The sequence below is a fragment of the Macrotis lagotis genome, chromosome 1 (genome assembly GCF_037893015.1).
Source record: "Macrotis lagotis isolate mMagLag1 chromosome 1, bilby.v1.9.chrom.fasta, whole genome shotgun sequence".
NCBI classification, from domain to species: Eukaryota; Metazoa; Chordata; class Mammalia; order Peramelemorphia; family Peramelidae; genus Macrotis; species Macrotis lagotis.
The window spans coordinates 54,263,409-54,285,742 of record NC_133658.1 but is presented as its reverse complement, the minus strand read 5'-3'; the positions used below and the strand labels follow the sequence as shown (position 1 = coordinate 54,285,742).

The window sequence follows — 22,334 nt, the reverse complement described above, 5'->3', positions numbered from 1 at the left end:
TGGTTGCTAGATTTTCTTCCATAGATATATCCCTTGTGATTTTGTTGTATTTTTAATTCTCTGGGTTGTGAGAATGGAGGTTACTCTATATAAATGCAAAAGTCATATCTCTTAAAGAGCGTACTTGAATGACTGTTATGTTGCTGCAGCAGTAAGTGTGGGGAAGTCAAGTATCTGGTCATTCAAGCCCACATTTGAAAAAAGCTCATTCCTACCAAAATAAAACGAAGCAAATTTCCATCCCCCAAACAAAAAACAGAACCAAACCACAATGCCAGGAATTGACAAACTATTGCTTTGAAATAATTTGATTAATTCTCAGAAAGAAGGAAAGACTTTCAGAAGACTGGCAGTCAGGAAAGTTGTAGCTGCAGGATGTGGTTGTATTTCAGGCCACAGCCAGTGGAAGGGTCTGCTGTCCTGACCTGAGGGCTGTTGTGAGCAGTTGTGGCCTTCCCCGACTTGCTGCCAACCTGCTGAAGGGCTGAACCATATCCCCAGATATTCCTTGGTCCCCATTGGCTTTATGGGCCATCTGGCTAGGTGTCACTTACTCATGAGGGTTGCTTATCTTGAAATGCACCTACCGACTCTTAATCAATAAACTCCAGCAGCTCCTTCTCACCTCTAGGATCAAATTGACATTCTCCAGTTGGTTTGCAAGGCCCTTTATCACCTGTTCACCCCTCTCTCTCTCCCTCTCTCCCTTCTTCTCTCCCTCCTTCCCTCTCACCTTCTGCGTTTCCTATACTTTACAACCCTTCTTCCCCTTTGCTTTGTTTCCTAGCTTATTATTCCACCTTCTACAGGAATCCTTTCACAACCCTTCTTAATTCTCTTGTCCTTCTGGCATTTACTCTTTTCCCTGTATATAGCTTGCTTGTATACCATTATTTGCTTTTGTCTCCCCAATTAGTGGCAGCTAGATGGCACCATCATGCATAGAGTACTGGGCCTGGAGGCAGGAGGACCCGAGTTCAAATCCAGCCTCAGACAATTCCTAGCTATGTGACTGGACCAGTCACTTCACCATGTTTGCCTCATTTTCTTCATCTGTAAAATGAGGTAGAGAAGGAAATAGCAAACCACTCCAGTATCTTTTCCAAGAAAACTCCACATGGAGTCTTGGAGGGTCAGGCATGACAAATGTCAAGCATCAACAGCTCTTCTGTTAAATTTGGAGACTCTTGAGGGCAGAATTCCTCTTTACCTTTCTTTGTGTACCTGGTACCTGGAACATTGTAGGGATTTGATAACTACCCTTTTTTTGGGGGGGGGTAATGCAATTGGGTTAAGTGACTTGCCCAAGGTCACACAGCTAGGTAATTATTGTGTGTCTGAGCCCAACTCCAGGGCCGGTGCTCTCTTCACTGCACCAACTAGCTGTCCTGATAACTACCTATTTATCTACTTATTTACTGACTCGATTTTTATAATGGACTTTGTCTCCAGTCATTGATGCATTCTGAACTAATGTGGGCAGAACACTGGGGACAAGTGGACAAATATCCCTAGATGGAACAGTGAGTCTTTATGGAAACTTGTTCTCTGTCTGTCTTTTGCTCCTCCCTCCCTTCCTTCCTTCATCTTTTCCTCCCATGCTCTCTTCCTTCCTTCCTTCTTCCCTCTCTTCCTTCTTATTGAATTGAATCAAATTAGCTGCCCCTTATCTGGAAATTACAGGTATACAGAGATGAAACCAACCAGTCAAACAAACCTCAACAATTCCTTCTCTTAAGAAACTTGATTTCTCATAAAGTAGTAGAACTGGAGTTGGGCCTTAAAGGGAGAGAGGTTTTTTTTAGCAAGCACAAATGAGAAAGTTGTACATTTCAGCCTTGTCTTCTAGCCTGGGCAAATACTTAATGATGGGAGAGTTGAGGCTAAAATAAGGGCAGAGAACAACTTGGTTAGCTATTCAATGCATGAGAAGGAACAGAGTGAAATGTGATTGCACAGTGAGGTGTCAGCATGTGAAAGACCTTTAATGTCAGGGGAAAGAAAAAGTTTTATTCAAAGACATAGGTAATAGTAGACTGTAGTGTACAAGAAGGTTCCCAATTGTAGACTTGACCAATTTGAGATCTCAGGCTATCAAAGTAGATTCCACTAGATCTGGATACTTCAGTGTCTCAGTTTTATTTCTAGTAAATAGTTTGGATATTGGGAGGTTAGGGGTGGGTGGAAGGAATTGTTGGCATGTAACTAGATAGGATACAGATTCTCATCCATTAAAGTTAGGTTCAGAGTAAGTTTACTTATGGTTTATGTAAATAGCTCACAATGTAAGCCAAAATTCACTAACATTTTTCAACATTACATAGAGTTTGACTTTGTGTTGACTTACTGCATATAATAAAAGTATTGTATTCAATAATATATTATTTGCATTATTTGAATAAATCTTAACATAGAAAATGTAAACGAATAGATTTGGGCTCAGCTCCAACCATTCTTCATATGCGGTGGCATGAACATCTTTAGTAGCTTTCATAGTTAATACTTTGAGTCAAGGATCCTAAAAGTATTTTTCTTCATCAAGTTGACTGACTGCGTTAAATTATTTCTACTTTGCTATCAGATAGGGATGTTGCTAACTAGAGCAAGAAAATTTAACCATACCAACCAAGGTGAACAGCTAGCTTCCAGCACCTATCAATGCCATTATGCTCTCTTTTCTTATATTTTTATCCTTAACCAAGAGATATTCCAACCCTAATCTTGTCTTTTCACCCATCATCCCCCATAAGGTACCCTATTCTCTTCTCTGCCTCTTATATAGAATGGGCTATGCTGATATTTTGCCTGTTCTAACTGGCTTTAATATGGTGAGCCCCTGGAATAGAAATTCACTTGATTGCCTAAGGAAGGGTAAACTGACTTAGTTTGGAAATAGAGCTGATCAAAACTCCCAAGCTTTTCAGAATATTATTGATCTATGAGAGGCCCCTGCATTTCCAGTTTCCATGAGAGAGACCTACTCTTTTTAAAAAATTGGCAATTTTATTAGTTACTTCATCACTTCTAATTCTGTTTGCTTGTATGTATGCAATCTTTCCTTGTAACTTTTAGTTATTTTAAGCCATTTTTCCTATATTTTATTTTAGAGGACTACCCTAATGGTACTTGGCTTGGTGATGAGAATAATCCTGAGATGAGGGTTCGGTGTGCGATCATTCCTGCCGACATGCTGCACATTAGTACCAATTGTCGAACAGCAGAGAAGATGGCGCTAACTTTACTTGATTATCTTTTCCATCGGGAAGTTCAGGCTGTCTCCAACCTCTCTGGGCAGGGAAAACATGGGAAAAAACAGCTTGATCCCCTCACAATTTATGGAATTCGATGTAAGTATGTTTCATGCTTTGTCTTTTTGGAGCACCTGTAGGGTTAATTGGTAGATTTGCTTCATGTATGTATGTATACAAACATGTATTCATGTATGTCTGAAGTTCGTAGAGATTGAGTTCTTCTCTCCCCCCCTCATACACACACACACACACACACACACACACACACACACACACACGTGTGCGCGCACACTCTGGTGTTGGAATGGAAGAAGGAATTCAGAAGTAGCATTTCAGGAAATAGTATTTTGGTATTATAGAGGCAGTTCTGTGATTAGGTGACCATTTTCTTTTAATTAGATGTGGACTGATGTCATGCTTTAACTATAGGTGTATTAATATGGATCAAGTGAATTAAGGCTAGAGTGCTGACAGTTGTAAGTTCTCTTTTTTGCCATGGGTAGATAACCCTAGGGATGAATAAAAATAGAATTGCATGTAACCATTCTTCTTTCCTGCCCCACCAAAAGTACCATTTCTATATCTAGAAATGAAATAAAGTTGAAAGACTTGGGGAACAACTCTGCTTTTCTCTATTTAATCCCAGGTATCAAACTTTGGTCAGCATTATTCACATTTCTATGCAGATTTTGTTGAGAATTTTCTCTGAAACAGGAAAACACTTTTGGAAAAAAATTAGAACCATGTAAATAACTTCAAAATGTTTTAATATCAGAAAAAATGAGTGTTGGAACTTTAGAATAAAAAGAAAAGAAAAGTGAATTGACCTATGGGATCATTATCAAAATTTAATGTTTTATTTGAATTTTTCATTTTTGCATTCTTTTCACTGACATTATTTTACATGGGTCTATTTCTATTTCATTATTCAGTCTGTCTCTGTCCATGTCTCTCTTCTTTGTCTTCCCTTGTCCCTTTCTCCTCTCTTCTTTCATTGTCTTATTTTTATCTCTTGGGACCTCAGTTTCCTCAAATGAATAATGAGCAGTAAAGATTAGATGATCTTCTAATTTTAAAGAATTATCTCCCAGGATTGTTGTGAGCTTTTATTGAGGTAATATGTAAAGTGCAATATAAATGAACTAGCATTTATTGATGATGATATTTGTCCTTTATTCTTGAAAAAGTCCATGACATCAGGAAGGCAGTGCCATGACAAGCACATGAATTGGATTTGAGTTGGGGAGTGGGGCTGGACTAAGTCACCTCACTTTTTCCCCTGGAGCCATCTGAGTCCAGTGACCAGATATGAATCAAATGGAGTTGTCCCTGGATGTGAGGCAACCAGGGTTAAGTGACTTGTCCAAGGTCACATAGCTAGTAAGCATCAAGTGTCTGAGGTCAGATTTTCACTCAGGTCAATTCTGTCTCCAGGACTGGTGCTCTATCCTAGCTATGTGGCACAGAGATTAGAATACTGGGCCTACAGTTAGGATTAACCCGAGTTCAAATCTAACCTCAGACATTTGCAATCTGTGTGACCTTGGTAAGGTTAGTTAAGTTCTGTTTACTCAACTAGCTCTGTTTACTCAACTCGCTATTATTAAAAATGTTCCTTAAAAGCTATTCTCCTAAACTGATATATGAAGAACTTACCTTCATCAGAAAAATAAATAGAAATCCCTTAATAAGCCTGAATATTAAGAAAATTTATCTTTAAGTTTGTTGCTTCTCAGGAAGCATTCAGTATAATAATTTCATGAAAAGAAGGCATATTCCCATCTACCTATCTACCTACCTTATAATCTTATAAACTCTTAGAGTTAAAATGAGTCTTCCTTCAGAGGATCTTTCATGCCTGATTGTGGATTTCTGATGTATTTACTCATTTTCTAATTTGATTTACAGTTGTATGTGTTCTCTTTCTCTCTCTTTCCCTCCTATCCCCTCTTCCATTTCTTTCTTTTCTTAAGAGATTATAAGATCTTTGAGGACAATTTCTCTTTGCATCTTCAGTGCTGTTTATAGTTTGTTGTGTAAGATTAGCTAATGTAGTAATCAAACACATTAGGTTGTCAAGGATTCATGTGTTGATTCACTTGAGTATTCCTGTTACTCATCCAGATGCAGCTTCTCTCCATGTTGAGACAGTATTTTAAGTTGCTGTGACTAAAATATTCATCATTTGGTGGATGATATCCTAGCTGAGTTAGTGTTTTCTCAGCAGACACAAACCTGGTCTCTCCTCAGAGCTTTTCCATCTTGGTGTAGGACTTTACAGAGTCGGGCTCTGTTAACACCTCCTTCTGCACCCAGGATTATCTCTGGGATTCAGAATAAGACTTTAGTGGTCACATCTGGAAAAAGCAGCTTAACTCACCTCTTTCCAAGGCTTGATGGATTTGTGACCCTGAAGGAGAACAGAAGTTTTTGGACATGGACAATGCAGAAATTTGTTTTTTTTTGACTCTTCATATTTATTACAAGAATTTTGTTTTAATTTTTATTTTATTCAGTGGGGAGATAAAAGAAAGGAGTAATATGAATGCTTATTAATTGAAAAAATTTAAAAAAAGGGCTAGCTAGTTCCATTAGAAATCATTGAATGGCATTTTGGGATACATTCTCTCTGTCTCTGTCCCTGTCTTTCTTTGTCTTCTTGAATAGCCATTTAACCATTGGGTGGAATATACAGGTGTTGGGGATGCAAGGTCACACTAATATAGAGCACCTAATCTCACCTTCTGCTTTAGCTGAATCCAAGAAGGGGCAATAAAGAAGCATACTATTTAATATCAGATTCTCCCCCCCCCCCAACCCATGCCACTAAGTTTTTTTTTTTTCCAAATCACTGAATTTTAGGGCAGAGGTTCAAGCATCCATTTTATTTTTAGGGTTTTTTTTTTGCAAGGCATTGGGGTTAAGTGGCTTGCTCAAGGCCACACAGCTATGTAATCATTAAGTGTCTGAGGTCGGATTTGAACTCAGATCCTCCTGACCCCAGGGCCAGTGCTCTATCCACTGCACCACCTAGCCGCCCCATGCCACTAAGTTCTTTTTTTTAAAGGTTTTTTTGGCAAGGCAAATGGGGTTAAGTGGCTTGCCCAAGGCCACACAGCTAGGTAATTATTAAGTGTCTGAGACCAGATTTGAACCCAGGTACTCCTGACTCCAGGGTTGGTGCTTTATCCACTGCGTCACCTAGCCGCCCCCATGCCACTAAGTTCTGATGCCCTCATTTATCAGATGTTATTTGCTTGTAGCTTCTAGTACCATAATAGCTTTCTTGTGTGCACAGTGGACATGTACCTCTAATCTTTCTTTTTGCTATTTTACCCCATCTTACTTCCATCTTTCCACATAGATAATTAATTGCCACATTCTATTATCTTTGGTTATAAAGGCTAGCAGTGTACTCCCACATCATTTTTTTTTTTTTTTGCAAGGTAATGGGGTTAAATGACTTGCTTGTGTTCACACAGCTAGGTAATTATTAATTGTCTCAGGCTGGATTTGAACTCTGGTCCTCTTAACTCCATGGCTGGTGCTCTGTCCTCTGCACCACCTAGCTGCCATCCCACATCTTTTTACAAGAGCCTGACCAGTACTGACTAATTAATTAGTTTATATCATTAAATTTTCAAAATGTTACTAATATACCAAGAAAAATGTGTTCACTATTCCTCTGTTCTTGGTGTGGATTGGCTAGAAGAGTTATAGTGTGGTAGAAAAAGGTTCTTGATGGGATGCTGGTGTTGGTCCAGTCCCAACACTCAAAGGAGTTGTTCAGTGTCCCAAGCTGCATCCCTATGCTGACAGTCTGTGGTGTTTTAAAGAGAGACCAGTGACAGAGGGTTTATGTCTCTTATTTGTACTTTTAGAAAGTGGCTAAAGTGCTCAACTTCTTGTGGTACTTGATCAGTCACATTATTTTATTATGTACAATTTTAATTTTTTTTAAATCCCAAGCAAAGTAATATAAATTTTATTAGTAAAACAATGGCAAAATGACATATTTTCTTTTGAAGAGGAAAGGTTATTGCATGTGACTGTACTGTTCCTTAGTGTGACTGATTCCCAAATGAATGTGACTTTACCATATGAAGGACTATTGGTAAAGAGTGTGTGGGTATCCTGGTACTAAGCTCAGTGGACAGGCACTTCAAGTAAGTAGTCAAAATCTTTTTAGAAAGGGCATCATACATTTTCTTTCCTCAGATAGGGAAGGCATGTGAAATTTTCTCAATAGATGAATTCTTTTTTTTTTTTTTTTTTTGTAAGGCAGTGGGGTTAAATGAATTGCCCAAGGTTATATAACTAAGTGTCTGAGGTCAGATTTGAACTCTGGTCCTCTAGACTGGTTCTCCATCCAGCTTAGCTGCCCCTTCAATAGATGAATTTTTGGCTCAAGCCATGTCAATTTCCTGTTTTCCTTATATAAAAAAATACATTATTAAAAATAAATCTGACATCTCCTAATAGTTATACTGAGAAACATGTCAAAGTCCTAGGAACGCTTTCAATTCATGTTTAAAAAAAAAACGCTACAAAACCAAAATCCAACAAATTAACCACTTTGTACAGTTTATAAAGGGAGAGAAAAAAACTCTTAATGGTTGGCCACTAGTTACTTTAAGCTAGGGAAGTTCAGAGCAAAAAAGTCAAAATTGGCTTATTTGCAATCCAGAACAGCATGAGCTCCTATAATTAAATTGTGGCTCCTTGTAGCATTTAAAATAAATCCCATGCTTGCCAAGTCTGTATGTTTACTAGGTTTTACTAGTAATAATAATAATACAAAGAATTACTGTTCTTCTGCCTGGCAGTTTTTAATCTATTTTCCAGTCAGCTTCAAACTTTAAGGAGAATAACAGATTTTTGGTGAATTCACAGGGTTGTACATTCTTGAAATTCTTTTGTTCAAGAAAAGATATACTGCCTCATGGTTCACTTAGGCACATGATTTTGGTTAAATCAAAGTTCCCAAAGAGACTCTGAAAAAATACTGTATTCAAAATTATACTATCCAACTATTTTAAGCATATTTAATGGGGAATAATCAGTTTTTATTTGGTTGTAGTACTAGCATTTACATCATGTGGAAGAAAATTTCGATCAAATAATAAAACAGGAACTATTCCTTAGCATATTATTCATCATAGCTTTTGAGTGGTTAGGTACTACATATAATATTATTCACATTTCACAAATGAATCAATAAAGCTCACCTGTGTTGCCTATTGATCAGATCCAGTATTATCATAGCCTCCAAGTAGAGCTCAGGATCTGGGTTCAAACTCTGCTCTGTGTTCCAGACAAATCCTTCACTGCCCCTTGCTTCATTTCTCTCCCCTTTAAAGTGAGAGATCCCTATAAGCTCCCTACTGTCTCTAAATTCCATAAGAACAATACCTCATTTTGGGCAAAAGTTAAAAGAAGTAGTCAAAGAGGCAAAGTGGGGCAGCTAGGTGTTGTAATGGATAGAGCACCAGCCCTGGTATCAGGAGGATCTGAGTTCAAATCCAGTCTCAGACATACAATAATTACCTAGATGAGTGACCTTGGGTAAGTCACTTAACCCCACTGCCTTGTAAAAGAGACAAAGTGATTATAAGATAATTTTCAGATAGTTTTAATGATGAATATCATCTCTTTTAGGGTTTTTTTTTTGCAAGGCAAATGGGGTTAAGTGACTTGCCTAAGGCTACACAGCTAGGTAATTATTAAGTATCTGAGGCCAAATTTGAACTCAGGTACTCCTGACCCCAGGGCTGGTGCTCTATCCACTGCACCACCTAGCTGCCCCCATCATCTGCTCTTTTAATGGCGTCTGTATATCAGTGACTGTTGTAGTCTTCTTTCAAAAACATGTCTTTTTATTGTCATTCTTGTAGTGTAATCCCGTCATATCTGTTATGTTCCAGTGTCTAATTTGATTCAACTCCTTTGGTGTCAGCAGATAAATACTGGTCCCTGTTATGTGACCAAGACTATTCTTACACTATTTGGTTTTGGGGTTATCTCACATTGCATTCAAATTGAGTATGTATGAAATTGCTATGGAAAGAATAAAATTTGTACATGTAACATTATTAAAGAGCTAAAATCCTCCCAAACCAAAAACCTCTCAGAACCCAAAGACTCAGTGACAGCTTTTACCACTTGCCAAATGAAAACATTAACCCTTTTCTTACTTAACACTTAAGCTCTATCATTGACTTTGCTGGGGTCCTTTGAACATCTCTTGAAAATGTGTCATGCAAGATTTCTTTATTTTCTGATGAGATAAATAATGAATAATGTTATTTTTCTTGCCAATTCCTAGTCTACTGTTTCTCATTCTAGCCCCAAGAAGTTCTATGAAATCTTTTTGAAAGTTTAAACAATCTTTATTTTTTTAGTATTTTGGCAACAGAATCTTGCTGTATCTTATTATACCCATAATCTACTTTCCTCTTCCTTTTGATTACAGTACTTTGGAAATTCTGCCATATCACTACCTTAGGTAGAGATTTCTGCTATTTGTTAAAATAGTTTCAATTGTCTTTTTTATTTTTTTGACTGTAATTTGACTTTATTTTTCCAATTACATGCAAAGGTGGATTTCAGCATTCATTTATTTGTAAGTTTAAGAGTTGCATATTTTTCTACTATTCTTTCTTCCCTCCCCCCCTTCCCATGATCTCTCAGGATTGTCCTTGATCACTGAACTCCCAAGATGAGCTTCATCTATCATAGTTGATCTTCTCACAATGTTGTTACTGTGAACATTGTTCTCTTGGTTCTACTCACTTAAGTCAGTATCTGTTCATGAAAGTCTTTACAGGCTTCTCTAAAGTCTGGGCTCTCATGATTTCTTACAGAATAGTAGTATTCCATAATAGTCATATCCCATAATTTTTTCAGACATTCCCCAATTAAAGGGGATTCCTTCAATTTCCAGTTCTTTGATACTGCAGAAAGAGCTGCTATAAATATTTTTGTACATATGAGATTTTCTCCATTTTTTTGTGATCTCTTTAGAATATAGACTTAGTAGTATTATTGCTGGATCAAAGGGTTTGTGCAGTTTTATTGCTCTTTTGGACATGGTTCCAAATTGCTCTCCAGAATGTTGGATCAATTCACAGTTCCACCAACAGTGCATTAATGTCCCATTTTCCCCACAGCCTCTCCAACATTGATCATTCAGCTTTTTTGTTATCTTAGCCAATCTGATAGGTGTGAGCTGTTTTAATTTACATTTCACTAATCAATAATGATTTGGAGCATTTTTTCATATAGTTTTAATAATTTTAATTTCTCTATCTGAAAACTGCCTTTTTATATCCTTTGACCATTTATGAATTGGAAAATGACTTGGAGACTTATAAATTTGATTCAGTTCTTTATGTATTTTAGAAATGAGTTCTTTATCAGAATCACTAACTGTGAAAATTGTTTGCCAGCTTTCTGCATTCCTTCTAATCTTGTCTGCATTGGTTTTATTTATGCCAAAGCTTTTTAATTTAGTAAAGTCACAATTACCCATTTTGCAATTTATAACGTTCTCTGTATCTCTTGTTTGTCAAAAACTTCTCTCTTCATAGATTCGACAGAATATTTCTTGATCTGTTAATTGGTCTTTGCTATCACTCTTTATGTCTAAATCCTATACTAATTTTTACCTTATTTTGGTAATTATACCTATATATTATATTTATACCTATTATATAGGGTATGAGATGTGAGTCTATGCCTAGTTTTTGCCATATTATTTTCCAGTTTTCCCAGCATCAAACTGTAGATTACTTTAGTCATTTACTACGGTTTCTTTTGTACCTAATATGTTCCACTGAACCACTTCTCTATTTTTTAGTTAGTATAAGATAATTTTAATGACTACCACTTTATAGTATAGTTTTAAATATGGTACAGCTAGGCTGCCTTCTTTTCTATTTTTTGAACTTTTGTTACTCTAGAAGAATTTTGTTACTGTTCTTTCTAGTTCTGTAAAAGTTTTTTGGTAGTTTGATTGGTATGGCACTGAATAAGAAATTTAATTTGAATAGAGTTGTCATTTTTATTATGGTAGCTCTACCTAACCATAAGCAATTGACATTTTTCCAGTTGTTTAGATGTGATTTTATTTTATCATCATATTGTCTGCAAAGAATGAAAGATTCTTTTCCTCATTGCCTTTCTAATTCCTTCAATTTCTTTTTCTTCTTTGCTTAAGTAGCATTTCTAATACAATTTTGAATAGAAGTGGTGATAATGAACATCCTTGTTTCATCCACGATCTTATTGGAAATGCTGATATTTTATCCAAATTACAAATAATGCTTGCTGATAGTTTTAGATAGATATTGCTTATCATTTTAAGGAAATCTCCATTTATACCTGTGCTCTTTAGTGTTTTTAATAGGAATGGGTACTGTATTTTGTCAAAGACTTTTCCATTATCTATTGAGATAATCATGATTTCTGTTAATGTTGTTAGTGATATGGTTAATGATATTGCTTGATTTCCTAAAATTGAACTATCTTTGCCTACTTGGTATAAACTCCAGTCATGGTGTAGTATCTTAATTTGTTGTAATTTCTTTGATAAAATTTTATTTAAATTTTTTGCATAAATATTTTTTAGAAAGATTTTATTTATTTTGAGTATTACATTTTCCCCCCATTCTTGCTTCCCTTCCCCCACCTCCACAGAAGCCAACTTTCCAGTCTTTACATTGTTTCCATGGTATACACTGATCCAAATTGAATGTGATAAGAGAGAGAAATCATATCCTTAAGGAAGAAACATAAAGTATTAAGAAATAGCAAGATCAGACAATAAGATATGAGTATTTTCCCCCCTCTAAATTAAAGGTAATTGTTCTTGGTTCAATAGTCCTTGTTCAAACTCCACAGTTCTTTCTCTGGATACAGATGGTATTCTCCATTGCAGACAGCCTCAAATTATCCCTGATTGTTACACTGATGGAATGAGTGAGTCTATCAAGGTTGATCATTGCCCCATGTTGCTGTTAGGGTGTACAGTGTTTTTCTGGTTCTGCTCATCTTGCTCAGCATAAGTTCATGCAAATCCTTCCAGGCTTCCCTGAAATCCCGTCCCTCCTGGTTTCTAATAGAACAATAGTGTTCCATGACATACATATACCACAGTTTGTTAAGCCATTCCCCAACTGAAGGACATTCACTTAATTTCCAATTCTTTGCTACCACAAACAGGGCTGCTATGAATGTTTTTGTACAAGTGATGGGTTTTTTTTTTTAGATTTTTTTCAAGGCAGTGGGGTTAAGTGGCTTGCCCAAGGCCACATGGCTAGGTAATAAGTGTCTGAGTTTGGATTTGAACCCAGCTACTCCTGACTCCAAGGCCAGTGCTCTAGTCACTGCGCCACCTAGCTGCCCCTACAAGTGATGTTTTAACCCTAATTTTCATAATCTCTTCAAGGTATAGACCCAGTAGTGGTATTGCTGGATTAAAGGGTTGCATAAATATTTTTTAGGGAGATTGAGGTATATATTTTTTGGTATCATAGTAATAATTTGTGAATATCTCTTTTCTAAAATTTTATTTAATTTTTTTGCATAATTTTTTTTTAGGGACATTGGGTTATAATTTTCTTTGTTTTGGCTCTTCCGGTTTAAGTACCAGCACCATATTGGTGTCATAAAAAGAATTTGGCAGAACTCCTTCTTCACTAAGTTTTTAGTTTATATAGAATTGGAATTAATTGTTCTTTGTATGTTTCATTGAGTTCTCTGGCTCTGGGAATTTTTTCCTGAAGGAATTTATTTTCAGTTGTCTCGATCACATATTCATTCAATTTAAATTAAATTTTATTTTATTTTTTATTGACTGGGCATTTTATTTTTTCTCCTTTTATTTCTCCTAAATCCAAAACTCCCAAAACTTTTGTAGCAAACTACATGGTCAGTCTAAACTAGTAGTTTGCTTTTCTTGTCAGGAGGTGGTGGCATCTGTCCTATGGGACCTCTTGGTCACTTTAATGTTGACAGTATAGTATAATTGTTCTCCAGGTTCTCTTCAATTTGTGTCATTTTATCCAACTCTTCTCAGGTTTCTCTGAAACTGTCTGTATCTTCATGTCTTATAGCAAAGTAGAATTGCATTATGTTTCTATACCATAATTTTTTCAGCCATTCCACTCCTCCTGGGTACTCTCTTATTTTTTTCTTTGACACTACAAAAAACAGCTACTATAAATATTTTTTGGTTCATTTAAGACCTTGTTCACTTTCTTGATCTATTTTGGGGGAATGTCTCATCCTAATAGTGATAACACAGAGTCAAAGGGTATGCACAGTTTAGTATCTTTTGGGGCATAGTTCTCAATTGCTTTTCAGAATATCTGTACCAGGTCAGATCTTCTCCAATAATACATAGAAGCAGCTGCTACTCCATCATTTATCATTTTCCTTTTGTGTTATTTTTGCCTTTGTGATGAATGAAAGGAAGAACCTCAGGGTATTGTAATTTGAATTTCTTTTATTATTAGTGATTTAGAGCATCTTTTTCTCATGACTATAGATAGCTTGGAATTCTTCCCTTGAACTGGGAATTCTTCCCAGCCTGTTCATATTCTTTGACCATTTATCAGATAGTAAATGAATCTTATTCTTAGAAAGTTTTAATTAGTTCCTTTTACATCTTACAAATGATATCTTTATCAGAGAATCTTGATTCAGAGATCTTCTCTCCCCACTCTGCTCCCTATAATTGGTTTTTCTTCCTAATTTAGCTGCTTTAGATTTGTTTAGATTAGTTTTTTTTAGGTTTTTGCAAGGCAATGGGGTTAAGTGGCTTGTCCAAGGCCACACAGCTAATTAATTATTAATTGTCTGAGGCTGTATTTGAACTCAGGTCCTCCTGACTCCAGGGCTGGTGCTCTATCCACTGCGCCACCTAGCCCCCCAGATTGGTTTTTATACAAAAACCCTTAAATTTTCTATAATCATATTGTTCATTTTACTTTCTACTTGATCATGAACTCTATGGAAAGAAAACTTTTTTGTTAATCTAATTTATTTATGAAATGATCTTTTATCCATTTAGAGCTTACCTTGGAATATGGTGGGAAGTATTGGTCAAAACCCAAATCTTTCTAGGCAGTTGCACAATTTTTCTAGTTGTGTTATTAAATAGTGAACCCTTATCCCAATAGCTGGGATCTCCTCAATTGTTTTTATCAATTAAAACCTATGGAAATGAAGTTACATTTATTTAAATGGTATTTGACACGTATAAATAGATCATACTTATCTCATTATGAAGCTGTTTTTGCTTCCATAAAAACATTTTTTCCTCTCCCCTTCCTTGACTGGAAAATAATACTCAACATAATCATTTAGTTGAAAATATTTTGGACCATAATATAGGCAGAATTTGTTTCACTTTTTCCAAATGAAAAAATATTTGTTTGGAAAAAAAGCAGCATGTACACATACAAAAGAAATTTGGAATGTTGCACAAACCATACCACAAAAGATAGAGTTTGTCTTTTGACATAGTGGTGTTTATTTGGTTTCTTGAGAAGACAGTGCCATTTGGGCAACTAAACAGAATACTTAAAGTTAGTCTATATCTTAAATTAGCTTAAAATTGATCCTTTTACAGATCTTTTACAGGGAAATATGATTTGAAAACTTTATCAAGCTAAATCTTTTGCTGCAATTGAAAATAAAGACTTTATTCTTCTTACTTTTTTGTAATGACAGATGTAAGCCTATATTTAAAAAATCAAATCAAAGTAGTTTGTATCTTGTTAGAAATGTAATGAAAATCTGTAGCAAAATAAGTAAATTGATTTTATTCTTACAGTATACCTTAAAAAGATAACTATTTCAAAGCAACTGACAATTTTGGCAATTAATTTAATTAACTTAATTTTCAAAACAATACACTTTTATTTAAAAAATATTTAAACAGATCCTTTTCAAAATGGTTGGTCAAACATTTCTACCATAGTCTTACTTTTATTGGATAGCAACAATAATGTATATCAGTGATGCCAAACTCAAATAGAAACAGCTCCTTGTGGGCCATTTGTTGACTTAGAAAACCGTAAATTAACATTATCTTTGTTGTATTGTTTATTTATTTATTTTCTTAAGCAATTCAACATGTAGTTAATCCACTGCAGCCTACTCACAACCAAATTTTTTGACAGTCATTCTTTGAATTGTAACTCTTTGAATTGAGTACAGATAAGCGTGTAACATATATACACATAAAAGAAAAAATTTTTTTTATATTGAACAAACCATAGCATAAAGGGCAAGTATTTGTCTTTTGAAATATAAGATAATATATGGTTATTTGTGGGGGGTAGCAAGATTTAGGCAGCTAACCAATTAGCAACCATAACATTCCATACCTTATAAATTAGGGAACACAAGGTGATTAGGAAAGGGAAATGATGACCATGTGAGAACAGGATTTTTAAAAAGTTATATTTATTTATCTATTTACTAAGTATTTATTCATTCATTTATGGCAATGGGGTTAGGTGACTTGCCCAAGGTTACACAGCTAGGCCATTATTAAGTTTCTAAGGCCAGATTTGAACTCATGTCTTCCTAATTCCAGGGCTGTGCTCTATCCACTATGCCACCTAGCTGCCCCAAGAACAGGATTTTTTTCTTTTTTTTTAATTTAATATTTATTCTCATTTTGTACAAATAATTTTTTTACATTAGTAAAATATTCTTGGTTAAGAGTAAACAAAATGCCCCTCCCCCATAGATATAGACTTGATTGAGCGATAAAGTAAAGGGGAGAGAAAAAAAATTGAAATAAAAAAATAATAGTAATAATTGTAGGTATGGCCAGGTGGCACAATGGACGGAGCACCAGCCCTGGAGCCATGAGCACCCAAGCCCCATACACCCAACAATCACCCAGCTGTGTGACATGCAAGCCACCCAAACCCCACTGCCCTGCCAAAACCAAAAAAAAAAAAGAAAAAAGAAAAAAAAGACATAAAATAAAATAGTAATAATAGTAGGGGTGGCTGGGTGGGGAACAGAGCATTGGCCCTTGAGCCAGCAGCACCCGGGTCCAAATTTGGCCTCAGACACCCAAGGATCACCCTGCTATGCGGCCCCAGGCAGGCCACCCAGCCCCATTTGCCCTGCACCCCCCACCAAATAATAATAATAAAAAATGTGCTTGAGTCTTTGTTCCAACACCAACAACTCTGTCGTGGGTGGATCACATTCTTTATGATAAGTCCATCCCAAAAGTTACTTCCATATTTTTCCACCGTTGCCATTGCTGATCGCAACTCCCTCCTTTCTTATTTCTCCACTACCATGTACTACATTTTCTCTCTCCTTTCACTCTGACTCTGCTGTAGGGTCGCTGAGTGGTGCAGCAGACAGATCCCTGGACCTGGGGCCAAGAGGCCCCGAGCCCCCATACCACCCCTTAGGCCCAGCATCCACCTGGCCCTATGGTCCTGGACCGGCCATCCAATCCCAGCCCCTTGCAAGAAGTAAAAAAGAAAATGTGTTATATCTGACCACTCTCTCCCCCATGGTCCATCCTCTCCTCTATCACTCACATCCCCACCCCTTCCCCCTGTCCCCCCCTCTCCTTTTTATTCCAGATGCATATACCTCATTGAGTATATATGCTGTTTCCTCTCCTAGCCACCTCTAATGAGAGCGAAGATTCCTTCATTCCCCCTTGCCTTCCCCCCTTCCATATCATTGCAATAGCTCATTGTAATAAAGAAAAGTCTTATTATATGAAATATCTTGGCCTAGTCCCCCTCTCCTTTTTCTTTTTCCCCATTAAATTTCCCTTTTTTTTCCTATTGACTCCATTTTTACACCATATTTTATCTTCAAATTCAGCTTTCTCCTGTGCTTCATCTATAAAATCTCCTTCTACCTGTTATGTTAATTGAGAAGGTTCATATGAGTATTATCAGTGTCATTTTTCTATGCAGGAATACATGCAGTTAAGTCATCATTAAGTCCCTCATATTTTCCCCCTCTCCTCCAATCTCTATGCTTCTCCTGAGTCCTGTATCTGAAGATCAAACCTTCTGTTCAGCTTTGGCCATTCCAAAAGGAACATTTGAAATTCCCTTGGTTCATTGAAAGTCCATCTTTTTCCCTGGAAGAGGACATTCAGCCTTGCTGGGTAGTTGATTCTTGGCTGCATTCTAAGCTCTTTTGCCTTCCGGTATATTGTATTCCAAGCCCTACGAGCTTCCAATGTAGTTGCTGCTAAGTCCTGTGTGATCCTGACTGCAGCTCCATGATATTTGAACTGTGTCCTTCTGGCTGCTTGTGAGATTTTCTCTTTGACTTGGGAGTTCTGGAACTTGGCTGTAATATTCCTGGGGGTTGGTTTTTTGGGATCTCTTTGTCAGGGGGATCTGTGGATTCTTGCCATTACTATTTTGCCCTCTGCTTCTAGAATATCAGGGCAATTTTCCTGTAGCAATTCTTTGAAAATGATGTCAAGGCTCTTTTCTTGATCATGACTTTCAGGTATTCCAATAATTTTTAAATTATCTTTCCTAAGTTTGTTTTCCATATCAGTTGTTTTTTCAATGAGATATTTCACATTTTCTTCTAATTTTTCATTTTTTTGGTTTTGAAGTATTGATTCCTGATTTCTGGCAAATTCATCAATCTCCCTGAATTCTATTCTTTGTCTGAAGGATTTGTTCTCCTCAGAGAATTTTCTTATCTCTTTTTCCATCTGACCAATTTTGCTTTTTAAAGCATTCTTCTCCTCCATAACTTTTTGAACTGTTTTATCCATTTGACCTAAGCTGGTTTTTAGCATGCTATTTTCTTCAGCATTTTTTTGGATTTCCTTGACTAGGCTGCTGACTTCATTTTCATGTTTTTCCTGCATTTCTCTCATTTCTTTTCCTAGTTTTTCTTCTAACTTCCTCATTTGATTTTCAAAGTCTTTTTTGAGCTCTGTCATAGCCTGATGCCAATTTCTGTTTTTCTTGGAGTCTTTAGATGCAGGAGCTTGTGCTTCCTCATCTTCAGACTGAGTGTTTTGATCCTTTTTGGGCTCATTTGCAAAATATTTCTCAATGGTGTTCCTCTTTTTTCTCTGCTTGCTCATTTTCCCAGGCTGAGCCTGTTTTGGGGGTGCTTCCTGAGCTTTTGGGACAGTCCCACAAGGGTCTCCATGTGTGAGGCTCTGTCCTCCCTCCTGGTCTGTGAATGACCATATGCGCCCCCCCCTGCCACGGGGCTGAGGTCGGGGAGCCCTGCTGTTCTATCGGGGGGCCTAGACTGCGATCAGGATCTGAATGTGGTCAGAGCCCCAGAGTCCTGTTCCAGGGGCAGAGGACAGAGCTGGGCAGTCTCTCTTCACTCCCCTCCCTAGGTTCATTCAATGGGCTCATGCCCTAGGGCTCCTGCTTACCAGCTCTGCCTGCTTCTGTTCCTGGATCTGGGCTGTGCTGGCCAGACTGCTGGCTGTGTGTAGTTCAGGAGATGGACCCCCTCCCCCCTTGTAAGCCACAGCTCCCAGCGCCCTGGGGTTTTCTCTCCAGCGCGCCACCCCTCTGGCAGCCGCCCCTCCGACCCTGGGGAGCAGAGCCTTTCTGCTCTTTTCCAGGTTACCTTGAGTAGGAGAACTGCCTCCCTGGGTCCCTTTGTGGGTTCTGTCTCTCAGAAATTTAGTTAGTCTTTAGATGATGAATGTCATGAGAGAGCGCCTAAGACAGGATCCCTTCTTGTTGCCATCTTGTCTCTGCCCCCACCCCAAGAACAGGATTTTTAAAGAGCATTTTCTTGTATCATTTGGTATTGCTGTTTTGTACAGATTATTTATAGAAAGATGCTCTTCTAAGGGGCACCTGGGTGACCTAGTACATAGAGTACTGATCTTGGAGATGGAGGACCTGAGTTCAAATGAAGCTTCAGTGTGACCTTGGACAAGTCACTTAACCCTATTGCCTTACAAAAAACAAAGCAGTTAAAAAGAAAGAAAGATGCTCTTCTCTTCCCATAGTATTTTCTTAAAGAATGAGCTGGTCTTTTTCTGCTAGCTCTCCTCCCTTAAAAGGCTCTGCATCCTTCCCTCTGTATCTTGCAACTCCTGTTTTTATATATGACTCTGCTTAAACACTACCTTCTTCATGAAATTTTCCTAATCTCTCCACCTCCTAGTTATACCCTCTATGAAAACCACTTTGTATCCTTTTATGCATGTGTGTGTTTGTGTGTGTGTGTGTGTGTGTGTGTGGTCTGTGTGTGTGTCAGTGTGTGTGTGTGTGTGTGTGTGTGTATGTGTGTGTCTGTGTGTGTATGTGTGTTGGCTTCTTCTTTGATTTGTCAAATCCTTGAGGAGACCCTTTCATTTTTTTAGCCTTAGAGTTAAGCATATAGAGTTTAATAAATCTTTGTTGTTTGATTGGTGACCTCAGTAATAATAGTAAGATGGAAAGAGTGTTAGATTTGTAGTGAGAGGTCATAGATTAAAAATCTAGCTCTTTTATTTTCTAACTGTGTGATCTTTGGCAGATCACTTTTTTTAAAAATTTTTTTTTAGGACTTTGCAAGGCAAATGGGGTTAAGTGGCTTGCCCAAGGCCACACAGCTAGGTAATTAGTAAGTGTCTGAGACCAGATTTGAACCCAGGTACTCCTGACTCCAGGGCCGGTGCTTTATCCACTGTGCCACCTAGCCGCCCCTGGCAGATCACTTTCTTATCTGAACCTTAGTTTCCTTATTTATAAAAATGAGGACTTTGGGCTAGATGACTTTTGAAATTCTTTCCAACTCTAAATCTATAAAATTATGATTAAAAGAAGTCTTGACTCATGCCTAAACCATAGAGCATTTGTGTGTATATGTATGTGTGTGTGACTTTTATGTCTCCTTTTGTATCTCAAGTCAAGTCAAGAAGCATTTATTAAGTGCCTATTGTGTGCCAGGAACTGCAGAGTATCAGTGCAAGCAGAAAGTTTTCTGCCCTCAAGAAACATCCATTCTAAAGGGTAAAGATGACCCATAAAAGGAAGTTGAAAAAGGAGTGGAGAAGTTGTGAATGAGGTACTCAGGTACTCAGTGGGGCAGGGGCATTGTAGAGAAGAGTCAGAAGTGGGAACCAGGGCAACAATGAAGACATGAGTGATCTGGGCCATCTTCTTAAAATGGCACTTCCGGGTGAAACCAGCCAAGTAGGGGTGGAGGGCACAGGAACAGAGGATACTTGTAGTGTAAGAAGTTTTCTTGGGGTGGAATGAGCTTCCAGGGGAGGAAGAGGAATCTATAATCAATTCTATGGAGCTGATCAGAGAGGAAGGAAGGCATGGATGGCCTGGGCTGCGTCCTTAAAATATCCAAGTGGGTATTTGCTCATTTTATTATTTTTCATCCTTCATCAAGGGAATACTCATCTGAATGGTGCCTGAACCATAGTTAGTGCAAATTATAAAATCCCGTGCTTATTCAGCTAAGTCATGACTTTTCAGGTGCAGTAAAGTATGGCGTTAGTGCATTCTTCTTATACCTGTTTATGTCCAGCTACAAAGGAATTCAATATGGAGTCAGTCCATGCAGGAGAACAAGAGAAGACTCTGGAGTCATGAGGTTATGGAAAGCTTGGTTGTAATATAAAACTCTAGGATTCAATTCTTTTTTTTTTTAAAGGGGAATGTCTTTTTTTTTTAAGATTTGATTCATTTTTAGTTTTTACAATTTTCCCCCTGATCTTACATCCCCCCCCCCCAGAAGGCAATTTGTCAGTCTTTACATTGTTTCCATAGTATACATTGATCCAAATTGAATATGATAAGAGAGAAATCATATCCTTAAGGAAGAAACATAAAGTACAGGAGATAGCAAGATCAGACAATAAGATGTCAGGTTTTTTTTTTCTAAATTAAAGGTAGTAGTCCTTGGTCTTTGTTCAAACTCCAAAGTTCTTTCTCTGGATACAGATGGTATTCTGCATTGCAGACAGCCCCAAATTGTCCCTGATTGTTGCCCTGATGGAATGAGCAAGCCCATCAAGGTTGATCATCACCCCACATTGCTATTAGGGTGTACAATGTTTTTCTTGTTCCGCTCATCTCACTCAGCATCATGCAAATCCCTCTAGGCTTCTCTGAATTCCCTCCTGGTTTCTGATAGAACAATAGTGTTCCATGACATACATATTCCACAGTTTGCTAAGCCATTCCCCAATTGAAGGACATTTACTTGATTTCCAATTCTTTGCCACCACAAAATAGGGCTGCTATGAATATTTTTGTAACAAGTGATGTTTTTATCCTTTTTCATAGGATTCAATTCTAAATGAGTGGGTCACAAGATTTAGTCATAAGGGTCTAGAGGAGAAAGCTGTCAGGGAAGAGGAGAGAGGATTTGAGTGGGCTTTTGAAGGATGAAGAGGATTTGAATTGGCCTAGAGGAAAATGAGTATAGGGAAAATTATTCCAAGTAGAGATGAATGAACAATGTTGTGGAAGTAGAAAAATAATATTAACATATATAGTCTCTCTGATTTTAGGGATGCTACTCTTCCCTAACTGACTACCCCTTCTCTTTTTTCCTTTGCTGGATCCTTCTCCAGTTCATGTCCTCTTAATCATCCTCCAAGGTACCATCCAAGGCCCTCTTTCTTCTCACTATATACTACTTCACTGTTTCTATTCTGATAATTCTCATATCTGTCTTTCCTGACCCACTGTCTCTGCTGACCTCAAGTCTCTCACATCTTTAACTGCCTTTTAGACATCTTGAACTTGATAGCCAATAGGCATGTTAAACTCAGTAAAACCTTCCATGTTCCACACTTGTTCCTGCAGAGGACCACCCCATCTCTGTGGTGTAGAGGGTTACATAGGAGTCATCCTGGCCTCCTCCCTCTCACCCCCCAATATCTAATCTGTTCTAAGGCCTGTTAATCTTATCATTAAATCATTTCTTGTTACACCCTCTTCTCTCCTCTGACCCTACCACCTGGTAGGAGATTTTTGCAATAGCCTGCTGGAGGGTCTTCTTGCCTCATGTCTCTTCTCCATTTTAATCCATTTTCCATTCAGCCACCAAAGTGATTTTCCTAAAATTCAG

At 37.5% G+C, this 22,334-nt stretch overlaps 1 protein-coding gene across 13 annotated transcripts in view; it reads left to right on the top strand.

The window, feature by feature from the left end:
- Positions 1 to 22,334, top strand: part of BANP (BTG3 associated nuclear protein) — a 273,136-nt gene that overhangs the window by 97,796 nt on the left and 153,006 nt on the right. For 12 of the 13 annotated variants that reach the window (XM_074201509.1, XM_074201494.1, XM_074201473.1 and 9 more), the window contains one exon: positions 3,108 to 3,347. The exons of the other annotated variant lie outside the window; for it this stretch is intronic. In XM_074201509.1, the coding sequence (XP_074057610.1) occupies positions 3,108 to 3,347 (240 nt within the window). The remainder of the gene's footprint in view (positions 1 to 3,107; positions 3,348 to 22,334) is intronic. 13 annotated transcript variants of the gene reach the window in all.